Source organism: Castor canadensis, chromosome 13, assembly GCF_047511655.1.
Source record: "Castor canadensis chromosome 13, mCasCan1.hap1v2, whole genome shotgun sequence".
In the NCBI taxonomy this organism is placed as follows: domain Eukaryota; kingdom Metazoa; phylum Chordata; class Mammalia; order Rodentia; family Castoridae; genus Castor; species Castor canadensis.
In genome coordinates this window covers 285,305-303,491 of record NC_133398.1, presented here as the reverse complement: position 1 = coordinate 303,491, position 18,187 = coordinate 285,305, and the positions used below count along the sequence as shown (strand labels likewise).

Genomic DNA, 18,187 nt, shown 5'->3' with positions numbered 1-18,187 from the left:
TGATTAATAAGAAGGGGTTCATGTCTGGCATATGGCACATATTAAAATTGTTTTAATTTTATGTTTATTAACTATATTGAGAAATAATAATAGCTGATGTCTGTTGAAAGCTTGTGTATCACATACAGTTCTAAGCATTCTGTAGTCTCATTGTAGTCCTCTGTGCTAAGTTTTGTATAGTTAGTGATTCCCATCTTACTGAAGAGAAAATGGGAGGTTAAGTAACCTCTAAGACCTGAGAGTTGAACCTAGCCAGTCTGATTTGAGAGCCCTGGCTTTCTCATCTGTCATGTTGGTGGCAGATTTCTAGTAACAAGCCATGCAATGCAGTGTGCAAAGTCAGGTTGACAAGGGGCCTGGTGTAGCCAGGTGTGCAGTTTGTCAGTGGTTATCACTTTCCTTTTGATGAAAAAGGCCACATATATATGTTCTGTGTTTTAGATCTAGTTTTTAATTAAAATTTTTATGAAAAATTCAATTTTAACAATGTATGAAAATAGATAGCTTAAAATTGCATGATAGTTGAAGTATTTTGCTCAGTACTATCCCTATCTTCTTTCTTCTGGACCCTTTTTTGTGTTGTTCAAGTAACTTATATCATAGACACCATGAAATTTTCACCTTTAAATTCTTAGTACTTATCCTTATTGAGTTTTGGCTGGGTGCTATGGCTTACACCTGTAATCCTGGCTACTCGGGAGACGGAGAGCATGAGGATTGTGGTTTGAGGCCAGTCCAGACAAACAGCGAGACCCTATTTCAATCAATAAAAACTGGATGCACTGGCTTGCTCTGTAATCCAGCTATGTTGAAAGCACAAATAGGAGGGCTGGGGTCCAGGCTCACTCGTCATAAAAGTGAAAGTCTATGCAAAGCATAGCTGAAGCAAAAAGGGCTGGAGGTGTGCCTCAAGTACCTGTCTAGCAAGTGCAAGGCTCTGAGTTTAATCTCTGCTACTGGCAAAAAATAAAAAACAGACTTAAAAAAGTCAAACCACAATCCCATGTTCACATTTAGTAAAATTAACAATAATTTATTGGTATCAACTAATACTTTCAGGTCTCCTCTGCCTATCAGCAGCCCAGCCCAACAACCCAGTGATGAGACACGCCCTCACACCACATATGCTAGAGGTAGGAGCTATCTTACAGGAGGCTGGCTGCAGTGACTGGGCAGAGGCCCTCTGTGATCCCACTGCAAAGCAGGCAGTCAGCCTGGCAGGTCTTGAAACTTAATTGTGTCCACAAACCAAATTTTGGTCATTGTACTGTCCACACTCGAGACTGGCATATAAACTCGAAAATCAGCATACTATTGGTGGCAGGAAATATGTGCCATTGTCTTCATGTAGCCGATCTACATGGAAAGTCAAACTAAGAGGTGTTTGACCCAACTCCCTGCTTCATGCCCTTGTAACAAATACTGACTGACCCAGCAGTCACCAGTTGTGCTGGAGTTTGTTCTGGCCATGACTGGCCTTGTTTTTTGTTTCCCCAGTGGGGAATGGAAACAGAAGGGTTTGGGTTGGAAAAGGCTCCAGCCTGTGCACTTAAATCACTTGCTCCCACCCTGTGCCCACCCTTTCTCAGCACGTGATAGGTTTGCATGTTTGTATGTACTTAGTTTGCTGTCTTCTCTTTAGGTCAAATTCCCTGAGAGTATAGAGGGCTGTTTAGCCTGGACCTTAGTGGCCAGTGCATAGAGCCTGGATTGTTCAGTGAATTCTGTGTTATAGCCTCTCCTGGGAGCATAGATGGCTTTTTGGCTTCCCTCTCACATGGTAGGCATTGGTTTTGGCTAGCAGAAGGAAGATTGTGACATAATACACTGCCCGGTGACTTAGTGGTTGAAGTAACAGTAATTATTAGACAAGGGATTGGTGTATGTGACATTTTCTAGTCCTTGAGCTTGAAACCCCATCTGGAAGCCATAGACCCTGGGCTAGGCTCTTCCAAAGGTTCACACATACATCTGTAGATGATTCTTGCTGTTTGTGCTGTTGGCTGGAGTACTGGCAGCCTCCCCTGTGGTTTGGTCTCCTCACACAGTGGCCAGGCAGCATTGAGCCAGCAATGCCATGGTTTGGCTTCAGGTGTCACAAAGAGTTACCTCACCATGTTCTGTGGTCCAGGCAGTTATGAGGTCTACCCAGGTAAAAGTGAAGGAACACAGACCTCATCTCTGGGTGAAGTAGTGTCAGTGTCACATGGTAGGTTTTTCTTAGCCTTCCCTTCTTTGGAAAAATGTAGTGGCTGTACGAGCCCTAGGTAAATGCAACAAAGGTAGAGAGTCCCTTGATTTTTTTCCTTTGCAGAGAGGCCCAGTTAAGGGTTAAGTAGTAGGTGGAAAGGGAATCTGTTCTGGTATTTTGAAATCCCTTAAATGTAATTTCCAGGGCTACTTTGGATATTAATTGTGTTTCCAAATTTAGGACAAACTCTCCTTTTTCTGCCAAGAGGAGAAAAAAAGACTAAAGAGGGAAAAGAAAATCTCAAATATTAAAAGGACTCTATTTTTTTTTTCTTTCCGCCCACTTTTATAATTAGCTTCCAAAGCTGTTGTGGAAATGCGTGAGATGAGGGCAGGGAAGATAGAGCTCTGTACCTCTGAGGTCTGAGAACTATTTGCATCTCACACTTTCTTGGTGCTCCTACAGTTCCCAAAGAGGAGGTTGCCTCTCCTTCAGATCTCAGCTTTCCTGAAGCAGACAGGAGCCGGCAGCTAACCAGAATTTGATATTTTTCTTATTTTGGATATAATCCAAAGTCTCCACTCTTTGGTAGCAGAAGCCATTGTGCCCTGTGCGTGAATGTTGTGGAATGAAGGGAGCCCAATCGGCCGTGTGTTCTGTATGGGGAAAGGACTTTTTTCTCCTAGTGGTCTCCCCTCATTGTGAAATGCTGCAAACAGACTCAGCCATGGAATACTGAGGCTGAGTTTGAGGAGACTGCAGGTTTTCCTTTACCAAATGTCTTGCCACTCTGGGGATACCCTTACAGTGCAGGCAAATGATATGTGAAAGCTGACTCCAGCACAGAGGCTAGAACAGAAAGGATGTAAGTTTCATGCCAGAACCTTTTCTTCATCTTGCCCTCCTTCCCACATAACAGTTACCTGGTCATTCAGTCTTTTAAAAATTTTCTGTTAGCATAAATTAATTGTACAGATGGTTTTTATTGTGATACTTACCTACATCTACATGCATGTATTGTACTTTGATCAAATTTACCTTGCGTACATTACTTTTTTTTTTTTTTTTTTGGGTGGTACTAAGGTTTGGACTTTAGGGCCTTATGCTTGCTAGGCAGGCACTCTGTCACTTGAGTCACCTCTCCGGTATTACCTTTTTTTTTTTTTTTAACCCTACTCCCTCTTCTTTCCCCCTTTTAACAATTTTTAGTGGGTTTCCTTAGTCGTCATTATTACTGATTTTTTTTTTTTTTTTTTTGGTGGTACTGGGGTTTGCTAGGCAGGCGTTCTACTACTTGAACCACTATACCAGCTCTTTTTTTGTGTTTTGGATATTTTCAAGATACATTTCATGAACTATTTCCCTGGACTGGCCTTGAACCTCCATCCTCCTGATCTCCACCTCCCAAGTAGCCAGGATTATAGGTGTGAGCCACTAGCTTCTGGCTTCATTATGCTATTTCATACATGTATATAATATACTTTGATCATATCCCCGTCCCATAACCCTCTCCTTTCCCCTCCCAATTCCTACTGGTCCTCTCTGTCCCAACAGTCCCTCTTTTACAATTAGGTCATGTTGTTGTTACAGAGTCTACATAAGAGTGAAAACATGTGATATTTTTCTTTCAAGCCATTTTGTTGTACCCTCCTGGTGAGGAATCCCATTTCTAATTCTTTCTGAACTGGCCTTGACTCCTTTTAAACATGAGATGTGCAGCAGTTAGAGTTAGCCTTTTCTGCATTTGTACCAGTCTTGAGTTCTGTAACCAGATGTGAAAGTGACTTGTGGATGTTTTTTTGGGGAGAACGAAGGGAGATTATCAGTGAGGTGTCAGATCTTCCAGACAGGAGGGCCCAGCCTGTCAGGACCAGAAAGAGAGTATGGACTATGGCTTTGTCCAGTCTTGTCTGTGCATCCTGCCGGTTTCTAGAAAGCCCTAGCCAGTGGCATCAGTCCCTAGAGCAGACTGTAGAGTTGGCTCCCTGAAAACTCAGAATTTGCAACCATGTGCCAGGTTGTATGTTTACTGTTGATCTCTGTGGGTTACATAGCAGGTACTCCTGGCGCATGCTTGCCCTGAGGTGCCCACTGAACTGTCCAGGTAACCCCACACACTACTGTGAAGGCTTTCTGGAAGCAGTTTAAGTTTCTGGTAACTTTAAGGATTTTACTTTTGGTCTATATGTAAGGATATTTTTTGTGGTTAAAATCTTAGTGCTGAGAGGAGAAATTCTTCCTTAGGGTCAGGTAAGTTGTGCTCGGTAAGTCAGAATGAATACGTAGAGAGGATATTCCTTCCAAGTCTTGTGGGTAGGGTGTCTCTGTCACATAGAACCAGATGTGTCTGTCACATAGAGCTAGACACAGCTGACTTCTAGTGATGTTGAGAGCACAGCTTTCTGGAGAGCAAGCAAAAGAGTCCTGTAATGAGGTTGTCTTCTCCCTCTGAGGCCTCCTCCATATCTCTTCTGCCCACATAGCTCCTGCTGTGACTTGTACAGCCTGGCCCAAGGGGAGGACCACACTGATGGGCTGGCTAGACTTGGGGTGGGTTATTTCTCTCGCTTCACTCTTAACATCCTGGTAACCTGCAGAGACACTGTGTGAAAACAGACCACTTAATGAATTCTGAGAACTACTTATTATTTATTACTGTTCTTAGTTTGCTGACGAAACATGGACTCAGTTTATCTTAACTGGCATGTTGTGCAAAGGAGGGTTTGCTGTAGAAAGTTTAGTCTGACTAAGAGAAGCAGTAAAATGGTCACTTTTTTTTTTCACCTCCTCTTACAGTTTCTTTTCTTTTTTTTTTAATTATATGTGCATACAAGGCTTGGGTCATTTCTCCCCCCTGCCCCCAACCCCTCCCTTACCACCCACTCCACCCCCTCCCTCTCCCCCCCACCCCCTCAATACCCAGCAGAAACTATTTTGCGCTTATTTCTAATTTTGTTGTAGAGAGAGTATAAGCAATAATAGGAAGGAACAAGGGTTTTTGCTGGTTGAGATAAGGATAGCTATACAGGGAGTTGACTCATTGATTTCCTGTGCGTGGGTGTTACCTTCTAGGTTAATTCTTTTTGATCTCACCTTTTCTCTAGTTCCTGGTCCCCTTTTCCTATTGGCCAAAATGGTCACTTTTGAAGTAACTGCATGTTAGAAATCACCTCATAGTCCTGCCATCTGGGGGCTGTTGACCAGATAGCTTACAGTGTGCTATCTTCAGTAAATAGTGGATCCTATGTCACCTCTTCAGTGGATGAGCATGTCTCTAAAACAGCTAACCTTAGAAGGAGTTTTTTTTTTTTTTTCTTTTTTTATTATATTCATATGTGCATACAATGTTTGGGTCATTTCTCCCACCTTCCACCTGCCCCCTCCCTTATCTCCCCCCTCCCCCAACCCTCCAACTCCTCCCTACCAGGCAGAAACTATTTTGCCCTTATCTCTAGTTTTGGTGAAGAGAGAGTATAAGCAATAATGGGAAGGACCAAGGGTTTTTGCTACTTGAGATAAGGATAGCTATACAGGAAGTTGACTCGCATTGCTTTCCTGTACTTGTATGTTATTTTCTAAGTTAATTCTTCTCAAACTAACCTTTTCTGTAGTTCCTGGTCCCCTTCTACTATTGGCCTCAGTTGCTTTAAAGTATCTGCTTTGCTTTCTCTGCGTTGAGGGCAACAAATGCTATCTAGTTTTTTGGGTGTTTTACCTGTCCTCATACCTTCCTTGTGATCAAAGTCCAATCCCCTTGTATGTTTGCTCTTGATCTAATGTCCACATATGAGGGAGAGCATAGGATTTTTGGTCTTTTGGACCAGGCTAACCTCACTCAGAATGATGTTCTCCAGTTCCATCCGTTTAGAAGGAGTTTTAAAGCTGGTGAGGAACTCAGTTCAGCAACATAGACAGCAAGCTGCTAGGTTGTTCCAAGTAGAGCAGCCAGGGTGGGGCTCCAGACACAGTTGGGCAGGGTATTTCACTCCTACAGAAGACAAAGGCCGTTGTTCTTGTCCAATTTGGAGCTGACGTAATTCCATTGGTTCTTCCATGTTTTTAAATTTTAAATTTACAAAGTTAAGCCAGGTATGGTGGTACATACCTATAATTTTAGCACTCAGGAGGCTGAGGCAGGCGGATCCAGAGTTTGAGGCCAGCCTGTACTACCTATCAGGCCCTGTCTCAAAACAAAACAAAAAACTTTCGCAAAGCTATTTAAATATTTTCATGGGCTTATCTTTAAATAATTTTAATATGGATTATACAAAATGTATCTAGTTTTTAACTGAATTTTAGGAATCTTTTAAGGGGCAGTGTTTAAGTTTTTAATGCTTCCCCCCCCTTTTTTTTTTTTAAACCACACCTTTTTTTTTTTTTTTTTTTTTTTTTCCTTAAAGAGAAAAATCAGCAGTTTGATAGAACTAGATGAGGCAAGCACCTGGGAAGCTGATCCTCACCTGCAGGTGTGCCCTGGCTCCCCAGCCCTCCATCAGGTGGTGTCAATGCAGGCCTGAAGAAGTGGTTCCACAGGAGCAGGCAGAGGAATGCCAGGAATGCATGGAAAGGGGCTATTAGGCCCTCAAGGAAATTTTAATCTTAATAATTTATACTCCATGAAAAATGGAAACTGTCCTTTGAAAAAGCATCCAGAATCAATTGCTGTGAAATTTAGGTTAATTCTATTATGGCAAGTTTTATTAGATGCACAGTCATTTCAGTTAAATGGCTTCTTATAGATGAAAAGCAGTGCTGATCTGTCAGCCTCAAGAGGGAAATACACTTATTTGAGATGTCATTGTATATGCTTCCTTTATTTTACTCACAGGTTGTGTTAATTGTATACTTATTTATGCTTATTATTTTGTGAATGGGGTTAGAGTGAGGGACATGCCAAATAAAGTAATGGTGCTGTGAAAAGTTTTTAATCATTAAGACAGTCTAGTTTATGTAAATGCACACCCCCTTATGGCATGAAAAGGCTGATACTAGCTTCTGTCCTTTGTGTGGCCGGAAAGACTTTGGGAATGGAGTGGACAAACGCATGCTGGCACTCACCTAGAGGTGTGCTTTGTGCGTGGGTCTTCGTTTTGTCTGGAAACCCTATGTACATACACATCCTGTGTCTTTTTCTTTCTTTAACAGCACCGGGGTTTGTGAACTCACGCTTGCTAGGTAGTGCTCTACCACTTGAGCCATGATCCCAGCACTGGCCCTTCTCCATATGTGAGGAGAGCTATGTTCCCTCTTAGTAGGAAATGTGGTCTCAGCCACATAGCGGATTGGAGGTTTGGTTTCAGGAGGTTTCTGTTCTTCCCTGCTCTGGTCCTGGGCTGAACTTGGTCGCTTGGCCTTCTGTTCATGGCACTGGCATTGTCCTGCTCTGTGCTCTGACCCCCCCTCCCCCCGCCCCGCCATGGGGATCCCAGAATGAATGTGGCTTGGCCTTTTCTTAATCACTTGTGGGTATTGGTTATGCATCTGGGGTGTTCCCAAGAATGCCATCTGCATCTGTCCTGTGGAAAACAGATGTGCAGGTAAAGGGCCAGTGCTTTCTTGTGGAACCAGCTAGTAGGACAGGCAGATGGACCCAAAGATGGGATCAGAGGACAAGGAGTGTTGGGTGGGAATGGCTGCCGAGGCTCTTCTTATAGACTTAATAGCACTTAGTTAACCTGTTTGCTTCTGCTGCTTCTCTTCAACCAGAACAGGGGTCTGCAAATTCTTCCCACAGGTAGTTTTGCCTCAAGGATTTCTGTCACAGTTGTGTTTTGTTTTTGTTATAGTCACTGTTTACAAGCCTTTAAAGTTATAAAACCACCCTTAACTGATGTCAACTCATTATCAAGCTTACTGGATGTGAGACAGGGCCTTGGGTGTCTACTGAGGTTGTTGTGTGCCTGGGACCCAGCAGGTGTTCAGTGATTGTGGTTGACCTTCATTCCAAGTGACCGGCAGAGGCAGCTACAGACATCCTTCAGGTCCTATCAGCAGAAGGCTGGCTGGGGATCCCTCCCCTGAGTGTATGTATATGACTCAAAAACCAGATCCTTTTAGGGACTGCTGAGGTCTTTCACTTATACTTTGAAAACCACTGGAGGCCACACATGAAGCTCTAGAAAAGGTGGGAGGAAATTGCATGGGATTGTTGGGAGAAAGTCAGGCCCTCCTTCCACCCTTTGTGTTCCCAGGGGATAGTGGAGTTACCAACTCCTTTCAAGAGGCTGCTGATGGGAGCATGTGAGAAGCACTGAAGATGTGAGATGTTTGTTTCCGGCAGGAGTGAGAAAGGGACAAAGTGGATGTCTGGGACTTTGGGTGACAGAATGGGACATGGCTCTTCTCTTGGGAGCCGGACTTCATGTGAAGTGGAATTAGTAGCAAGCTTAAGGTTCAGTGGAAATAGTCTGAGAAAATTCCAGAGGTTTTTAGAGCTGTGATGGGAGTCACGGACTTAGGTTCTGGGGTCTGAAATTTCCTGGAGTTTGAGGTGAGAAACCAGAGTGATGTATATCCCCAGGATTTTTGTCTTTAAAATTTCTCATAAGGACTTGTATGGTGTATGCCTCCATGTGGTAGATACTTAACTATCTAGTGATTTAAGTAGCTTACTGAATTTTCTTGATTTATTCATCTCTATACCTTTTTTGTGGGTTGTTGGACATTGGAATACTTATATAAGTTATTGTCAGCAACATAGTTCATTTCAAAATAAATTAGAATATTCCGTTACAGATTTCTCTGTATAAGTAATACACAAACCTGTTCTTATTGTTAAGAACCTTTTCCAGGACTATAGACCAGGTGTACGTTTCTGTGGACTATTCTCTATGTGCCAGACTTCCTTCTAGAGGTGATTATACTGTCTATGGGTTGATGAGCCCTGCCAGGACATCTTTCAGAATGGTGTTTATAACTAATGTGTTTTGGAGAAATCTGTCCCTGATGCATCCAAGTTGATGACTGTTGTTTTGTTTTTTTCAGCAGGCAGTTCCAGCCAAGGGGGAGACGAAGCAGGATTACTGCATGAAAACTGAACTGCTGAAAGAAGGTAAGGGCCAGTTCACTTGGGAGAGGAGAGATGACTTTGCGAATGCCTGCTTCCTGTTACCTGTCCCAGGCTTCTGACTTTCTTGGGTCTACCAGGATTAAAGTGTACTTCTAGTCTCTACTCCTGAACAGATACACATGCAAAAGATCTGCTAGAGAAAGAAAAAGACAGTAATTAAGTATGGAAAGCAAAAAGCCTGCATATCCTCACCTTAAAGTGCATCCAGACAATGAAAAGTCTGTGATCACACAAATGTTTGTAGCATCTTTATTTATACTACTGAAAACCAGAGTCCACCCAGACCTTACCTCATAACACACTGCATAAACAAATTCATGTATGCACATAGTAGGATGGTAGATATATAACATGGTTCATGCAACAGCATGGGTGAATGTGGAAGTGTGTTTTGGCAAGTGAAGAAAGCCAGACCCCAAAGGCCATAGGCTGTATGATTCCATTTAAATAACAGTCAGGAAAAAGTGAACTAGAGGGTCGGAGGGAAGAGTGTTGAAGTGGGGAGGGATCTACAGAAGGGCAATATGAGGGAGATTTAAGGAGGCAGGAAAATGTGAGGGTAGACACTTTACTCTGCATGACTCGGCACATTTTAGGATGTGCCTACCGAACTGGACACAATCTATGTGGTCACACTGCAAGGGAGCCAGTCAGGAGACTTTGACTCTCTGACTGGACCTCTTGAGACTGATAGCTGAGGAGCGTTTCAGACTCTGGACCTGTGGGAGACTCCAGCTCAGGTCTACCCTCCACCAGACAGCCACTTGTGGTCCCTGCCTGCATTCTGCCCTTACCCCATAGGTGACTTCTGTGTGGCTTGGGAGCCTCAGTTAGCCTGCCAGCCTCAAGATTGCTTGTTCTCTGGTGACCCTGCCCCCCTCTGTTGCTAATCCTGGGGCTCACTGCCTCCCCACCTACCACCCCATCACCTATTGATGATGCTTTACCCTGTTTATGGGGGTAAGAGACTTTTTTTTTTAATTGAGACTTTGCCTGGTGTTCCTGTTCCTTGGCCACTTTCTGTTGCCACACCCTGTTCTTTGAAATGTCCTGCTTCACTGTTTTTTTCCTTTTATCTCCATGGGCACTGATCCTGAGGCCTTTTTTAGTAGAAGTCATTGCACAGGTGCCAGAAGTATGTGCTACATTGTTTTTTTAACCCCACACTCTGTCTCCTGATTTTCCCTCCTTACTCATGACCTCTGAGCCAAGACCTGACTTCATAGAAGTTATTATTTTCACAGTGCACCTGTCTTGTGTTCCCACCAGCAGTTTACGTGGTCTCCAGTTTCTCCATATCCCCTCTTCCACTTGTTACTTTTTCTTTCTTGGCAGTACTGGGGTTTGAACTGAGGGCTTCATGCTTGGCAGTGAGGTACTCTACCACTTGAGCCACTTCACCAGCCCCATTTCTTGATTTGATTACAGCCATGGGTGTGGATATGAGATTCTGTCTCATTGTGGTTTTGGATTGCATTTCCCTGATGCTAGTGATATTGACCATCATTTCATGTATTATTCGTCACCATATGTGTTCTTTGGAGAAATGTCTCCTTAGTACTTCTTAAATTGGATGATTTTTATTATTGAACTGTCAGCATTTTTAAAAACATACATTATAGGTACAAGTCCCTTATCAAGTAGGAGTTTTGTAAATATTTTCTTTCATCATTCTGTGGCTTGTCTTTCTACTTTTTTTGAGATTAGGGTCTTGTTACAAAGTCTAGGAAGTTATGATCCTCCTGCCTCTGCCTCCTGAGTTCTGGGATTACAGATGTGCATAGATATTTTATAGTTTTTTGTTGTTGTTGTTTTTTGGTGGTACTAGGTTTTGAACTCGGCCTCATGCTTGCTAGGCAAGTGCTCTACCACTTAAGCCACTCTCTTAGCCCAGTTTTATAATTTTTGATGTAATGTTGCATCTTTTTATTCTGAGCTAAGTTTTATAAGGAGTGAGGTTTTAGGTTGGTTTCATTTCTGCCGTAGGTCTTGTGTCCTGAGTCCTCTCTCTAAGCTCACTCCTCAGTACTGGTAGCTACCTCACAGGTCCTGACCACTGAGCTCTGTTGCTGCTTGGTTCTGACCCATATGCCCTTTGTCTCTGCGTTGCCTGACTGCACTCACCAGCATCTTCAGGGTGATGCAGTGAGAGTGGACAGCTTACCTGACATGCTGCTGTAAGCTTTGTACAGATGCCTTCAGCTTCAGGAAGCTGTCTTCTATTTCTGCTTTGTTGAGTTCATTTGTTTTCTTTATCTTTTTTTTTTTTCCCCAGTGCTGAAAATTGAACTCAGGGACCAGTGCATTCTAGATGAATGCTATATCACTGAGCTACATCCCCAGCCTAATTTGCTTGGAGTTTTTATCAGAAGGGGTATTGCGAAGTACTTGTTCACAACCTCTCTCCCTCCTACTCCTCTCTATCTTTTTATTTATTTATTTTTTGCTGAAGACAATGGTCTCACTCTGTAGCCAATTCTCAATCCTCCTACCTCAGCCTTCCATGTGCTGGCGTAACAGGCATGCACCTTGCATTTCCTGAATTCCTTGAGATAATTTTTTTCCCTGTTAGTTTCTCAATATGGTGAATTATATTGATTGGTTTATTTGAATGTCAAACCAACCCTGATTCCTGGGATAAACCCCACTTACACTGTATTTGTTAGCTTTTACAATATATTTGTGGGTTTGGTTCATTAAAATTTTGTTTGGAATGTTTGCATTTGTGTCGATTAGGAATATTGTTCTGTAGTCTTTTCTTGTGTAGCTCCTTTGTCTGCTTTTGGTATCAGTGTAGCGCTAACCTGAGAGAAGGGTTTATCAGTTTTGTTCATTGTGTCAAAAGAGAACTTCCTGTTTAATTAATTTCCATATTACCTCTCTCTAATCAGTTCCTACTCAGATTTATTTATTTTCCTTGTCCTGCACACTGAATTTGATCTCCATCCTCTCAGTTTTGCGGTGTGGGAGCCTCTACATCCCTGCCCACCAGGAACTATTCTCTTCCCTGCACAGGTCCCTCAGCACCAGCACAGGACCCTCAGCATAGATCCCTGTTAGAGCTGTATTTTCCTTTTGCTTCATTTCACAGACTTTGTAAATTCCTTTTTCATTTTTCTTTGTCTTTGTTTAGTTTTTAAAGAGGTGGGTTTTTTTTTTTTTTTTGGATGGGACTGGGGTTTGAATTCAGGGCTTCGCACTTGCAAAGCAGGCACTCTATTGCTTGAGCCAGGCCTCTAGTCCATTTTCCTCAGGTTATATTGGAGATGGGGTCTTGGGAACTCTTGGGACTTACTTCTGCCAGCGATCTTCCTGACCTTACCCTCCCAAGGAGGTAGGATTATAGCTTTGAGCTACAGATGCCTGGCAAGAATTGGGTGTTTTGTTAGATATTTTTATTATTGATGTGTGTGTGTATGTATATGTGTATACACACAGAGTCAGTACTAGGTCTGAACTCAAGGCCTCATGCTTGCAAGGCAGGCACTCTACCACTTGAGCCACTCTGCCAACCATTTTTTGTGTTGGGTATTTTAGAGATAGAGTCTCGTTAGCTGTTTGCCCAGGTTGTCCTCAAAACCGCAATCCTCTTGATCTCTGCCTCCCAAATAGCTAGGATTACAGGCATGAGTTACCAGTGCCCTGCCCGTGTCTCCTTTTTCCATTGGGGTTTCTGCCTTTTCTTGTTGATTAATGTTGTTACATCTAGATAATAATCCCTTACTGGTTTTACAAATTGTGATTATATCATTACTCATGGCTACCCTGCCTGTTTATGTTTCCTGTAAAACAAAAATCTCTGCTTTGACCAGATTTTTGTTTTTCTTGCTATGTGATTCATGCTTTTCTGTTTTATGAATTCTCTGTTTATGGGCCACAAATCCATCTCTTTGTATGTTCCTATATGAACTTTGAAGTCATCAGACCATCCAGGATAGTGATTCCATATTGCTAGACCTGCATGCTTGGACTCAAGCCTTAAGGCTACACTCACGGACCTGGGGTGCACCTTTGTCTTTGGTGCTCAGCCATGTTGGGGCTCAAGCCATCTTCCTGTGGATCTAGGCAGGACAATGTGAACTTTGTCTATTGTGGGTTATATTTCCCTTTCTTTTTTTTTACTATTTTATACTATTCTTCCTGATACATGTTAATTTGAGAGGCTCTTGATATACTAATTAGAATTCTGATTAGAATATCACTGAATTTACAGGTTTAGGTTGAGGGGGACTTGACACCTTTGTAATTTTGTCATTATATTTCAGAACATGAAATGCCCCTTATTTAAATTTTTTTTCTGCACACAGGGTTTATGTAATCTTGGCTAATCTTTTGGCTAGCTTTTTTTTTTTTTTTTTAAATTCTGCTTTTGTGAATAATTGTATTTTTTCCCCTTATATTTTCTGGTTAATACCAACGTATTGAGAAATGGCCTTCATTTTGTAACTTGATTTTGTGTGGGTTTTTTTTTTTTTTTTTTCAATATTGGGACTGTTGGTACCCATGTACATGGTAGGATACCACCAAGCTATGCCCCTAGTCCTGTTACTTGATTTTAAATTCAGCAGTCTTAAATTTATTTCTAAGTTTTGATCACTGATAAGTTCTGTGTTTGTTTGTTTTTAGTACTAGGGTTTGAATTCAGGGCCTTAACATTTACCAGACAGGTGTTGTGTTGTATCTTTGGAGCTATAACCCCATCCCTGACTGGTTCTGTTTTTTTTAATTTTTTGCAGTATTGGGAGTTTAAACTCAGAGCCTCACATATTGCCAGGCAGGTGCTCTACTGCTTGAGCCATGCCTCCAGTCCATTTTTTTTCCTTTGGTTATTTTAGAGATGAGGTATTTCAAACTATTTGCCTGGGCTGGCCTTGACCCTCCATCCTTCCAATCTCAGCCTCCCAAGTAGCTAGAATTATAGCATGCCATTGGTGCCCAGCTTGGTTCTGTTTTTAAGTTGGACAATGAATTGTATCAGGACCTTTGTCCCTTCATCACCTGCCCTTGCCCTTCTCTGTCCAACCCGGTGATGTCACCCAACTCATTTTATGCTAAGCACTAGTGGTATTAATGAATGTCATCCTCTGTGTTATTTCTGTGGTTTTTCTTTTCTTTTTTTTTTTTTTTTTTTGGCGGGGGTTGGGGTTCAATTAGGGGTTGAATGCAGTGCCTCTCACTTGCTGCTAGAAGGGTACTCTGTACTTTAGGGTTCCCTCCCCCTCCACCAAACACCCTTTTTACTTTAGTCGTTTTGAGATGGGGCTTAGGTTTTTGGTCAGGCCCACCTACACTGTGATCCTCCTCTTTATTCCCATGTAGTTGGGATGACAGGCCTGCATCACTACACCCAGCTGTTAGTTGAGATAGGGTCTCGCCTGAGTAGCTGGGATTACAGGAATGAGTCATCACACCTACCTATTTCTGATCTTATATACAACTTAATTTCATATTTCTGAATGAGTTTACATTTGTTGCAAAATTTTGTTTCTAGCCTTCTCTAAGTTTAGGAAATCTTCACTTCTATTTTGCTGAGGGCATAAAAAATTTAATAGCTGTTTATTCATTCAGAAAGTATTTATTGCACAAATATTATGTACCAGACCATGTTTCTGTGCTTAGGGTGCAGTGGTGAACAAAGTCCATAGTGTCAGAAAACTTGGATTCTAGGGGCAGAAGAAATTTAGCCAGAATGGGTAAGCAGTACAGAATATAGTATGTTAGATGATAGGTGCAATGAAAAGAGGGCCAAGGACAAGGTGGTGAGGGTGGAGCAGAAACTCCTCCTGCCTCCAAGGGTGTGACCATGAGTCCTCTGCCTCCGCTCATTGATAGCTAAATACACTTTTCAGTCTTCTGATATAAAATGCATGTCTTATTTCTGACCATCCTGGGCACGACTGTTAGTCAGAGGAGTGTGGGTTCCAACAGAAGGGCATGCAGACCAAGGATAGATTGACACCTGATCATTTTTGAGTTCTGTTTGCCCACGTGAAGCTCCTTCTGGAGCCTAGTTTTTATCACCAACTACACGCAGGCTTTTCTTAAATGGATGACCCCTCAAACTTAACCAAAAGTTAATGTTTAAGAGACAATTTTACATTTAACCGGTTGAACTTAAGTGTTGGGTTTGTATGTAAAGATTTCTATAGGCAATTTTTATGGTGCTTGGGTAGAACCAGGGCTTCATGCATGCTAGGCAGCTGCTCTACCACTGAGCAACACTCCCAGCCATGTAGACAGTTTTGTGTAAATCAGTCAAAGAAATTGCAGCTTATGCTGGTTACGATTGTGTGGGAAGGCAGGTACCAGCAGTCAGTGACCTTCCTTTCTCTGTTTACAGATATACCTATGGCTGCTGATGAAGGTTCCACAGAAAAACAGGCAGGAGAGGCCCCTGTGGCTGCAGATGGCGAAACCAACGGGTCTTGTGAAAAGAGTGGTGACACCAATCACCAAAATGTGGCCAAAAATACTCAGGAGAGCATGAGAGCCAGCCCCCAGGAAGGTACCCACAGAGCATCCCGAATAGCAGAGAACGGGGTTTCAGAAAGAGACACTGAAGTGGGGAAGCAAAATCATGTTACAGCTGATGACTTCCTGCAGACTTCTGTCATTGGCAGCAACGGATACTTCTTAAATAAACCCGCCCTGCAGGGACAGCCTTTGAGGACTCCCAACACTCTGGCCTCCTCACTTCCTGGCCATGCTGCAAAAACCCTTCCTGCAGGAGCCAGTAAAGGCAGGACTCCAAGTTCACTTCTCCAGCTGCCAGCCACAGCGCCTGCTGTGCTCGGGGAAGGGAGTGCAGACACAGAGGACAGGAAGCCTGCAGCACCTGGCACTGATGTCAGGGTTCACAGGGCACGCAAGACCATGCCGAAATCCATACTGGGCCTGGTAATTTTGTATCTTCTCTTGCTGTTTCTTCTCTCTGTCTCTGTCTCTGTCTCTGTCTTTCTGTCTGTGTGTGTATCTGTCTTTCTCTCTTTCTTGTTTAAACCCTGGGATTTGTCTCAAGGCTTTTGTGCTTGCTACAGAGATGCTCTACCACTTGAGCCACATCTTTATCCCTGCTTTGTTTTAACGAGTGCATTAAAGAGAAAAGCTAGTGAATGGCAGTGGTTGCCTCTAGGTCTGTGAGAAGTTAGGAGATACTGCGAACACCTTGTGCATAAGTGACAAAGCCAGATGACACTGCCTCGGTCTCCTCTCCAGGGTGTCTCTTGGTGGCTTCTTTTGTCCATGTGAAAATATGCTAGACAATGTTAGGCAGAGGACTTCTGCTGCTGTGGCCTGGAGGCTTCATTCCAACTTGGGAAGGTTTAGCACTGCTGCTGAGAAGCACATGGATATGAAGTTGGTTGTTTAGGTCCATGGTATGACAGAAGTTTGGGGACAGAGGACTGTGTAAAGATGCACCAGGCTTAGGGTTACCTTGTGAGCAAAATGAGTCCTATGTCCTGAGCACTTAGCACAGAAGAGATTCTTACACCTAATGCTTGCTGGGCTTTTGCTCATCCCCATGTCTTACATGGCCTGTGCATGATAGATATTTTTCAAAATGCGTATGGCTATTAACTTTGCTTTCTGATATTAATTTGACTGGGGGTGGATTCTGGGTTTATGATCAGGATTTCTGAAGATTGGCAGTGTTGTTATATTCTAAGATGGTCTTGTCATTCATGTGTAGATTTCTGCTGTTTCTTCTGCAGCCTGTAGGGATTCCCATTCGGGACCTTTCCCTGCCGATCTGAGGATTTGTGTCACCAGCTTCAGGAACACACAGTGTACAATTGTCTTTTTGTCTCTTTCTCATAAAATTCTTTTTAGGTGGACACTGGGTCTTCTGGCTCTCTGGGCAGTGCATTGCCTGTTTTCTACTTCCTCCTTTATTCCTTTAGACCTTTACATTCTTCTGTTCATTCCATATATTGCTGTCTTTTATTTTTCTCATATCTGTCATCTGTGGTTAGTTGTTTTTTTTTTTTTTTTTTTTTAATTAAAACCTGTTCTGCATCATCTTTCATCTTATCCTTCAAAAGATTCTGATTGTAATTTGATAGTTTCTGTTATGAACTCTGGCTCCTCACACACATTCTATTAGGACATGGCAGCTTTTACTCATGATGGTTTTCCTCTCTGATGTATACCTCTTCTCAGGGTGCTCCCCCCTGTTTTTGTCTATGGACCAGCCTGACTGAGTGCCATGTATGGCTCTGTGGTTGCTGCAGAGATTATGGGGCAGTGGTAGGTGCAGTGTGGAGTTGTGCTGCTAACCTAACCACTGACCCCAAAGCACGGGATCCCAAAGCCATCAGTGTTCTGTTCTTTGCCAGGCAGCTACCTAGGTGCTACATGGTGTGACACCCACCTGTCACCCTGGGATGGCTCAAGTCCTAGCCTGATTCAGTTTCAGCCTTTTGCAGCATTCTTCTATACATGTCAAACTTGGGGGCGGGGGAAATTACATATTCACATTCCACGTGCTTTTTACCTAGTTTCCCTTGATGGTGACATCTTACATACCTAGAGTAGTGTCCAAAGCAGGACATTTAATTGGTACAGTTTTATCTGCACCTAGACAGCTGCTTGGCAGAGAACACTGATGGCTTGGGGACCTTGTGCTTAGGGGTCAGTGGCTAGCAGCACAGCTCCACATTGCACCCACCACTGCCCCATAATCTCTGCAGCAACCACAGAGCCATACATGGCACTCAGTCAGGCTGGTGTGGTGCTCAGCTTTATCCTAACATTTATGCACATGTATGTGCACGAGCAAGTGCGGATGTTTATAACCACCCCAAGTATGGAGCTTTCCATAACACCAGCCTCATCCCTGACTCCCAACAACCTCTAGTCTGTTCTTCATTTCTGCAGTTCAGTTACTTCAGATACCTACAAGCAAATCATAGCATATGGAACCTTTT

General features: G+C 42.9%; 1 protein-coding gene across 9 annotated transcripts in view; it reads left to right on the top strand.

Annotated features, from left to right (window-relative positions):
- The window catches only part of Ehmt1 (euchromatic histone lysine methyltransferase 1), a 155,186-nt gene that overhangs the window by 54,782 nt on the left and 82,217 nt on the right, over positions 1 to 18,187 (top strand). For 5 of the 9 annotated variants that reach the window (XM_074052703.1, XM_074052697.1, XM_074052702.1 and 2 more), the window contains 2 exons: positions 9,176 to 9,242; positions 15,601 to 16,157. In XM_074052703.1, coding sequence (XP_073908804.1) covers positions 9,176 to 9,242; positions 15,601 to 16,157 — 624 coding nt within the window. Of the gene's footprint in view, positions 1 to 1,112; positions 1,134 to 7,691; positions 8,215 to 9,175; positions 9,243 to 15,600; positions 16,158 to 18,187 lie in introns of those variants that run through there. The other 4 variants (XM_074052696.1, XM_074052700.1, XM_074052698.1 and 1 more) reach the window with 3 other exon arrangements.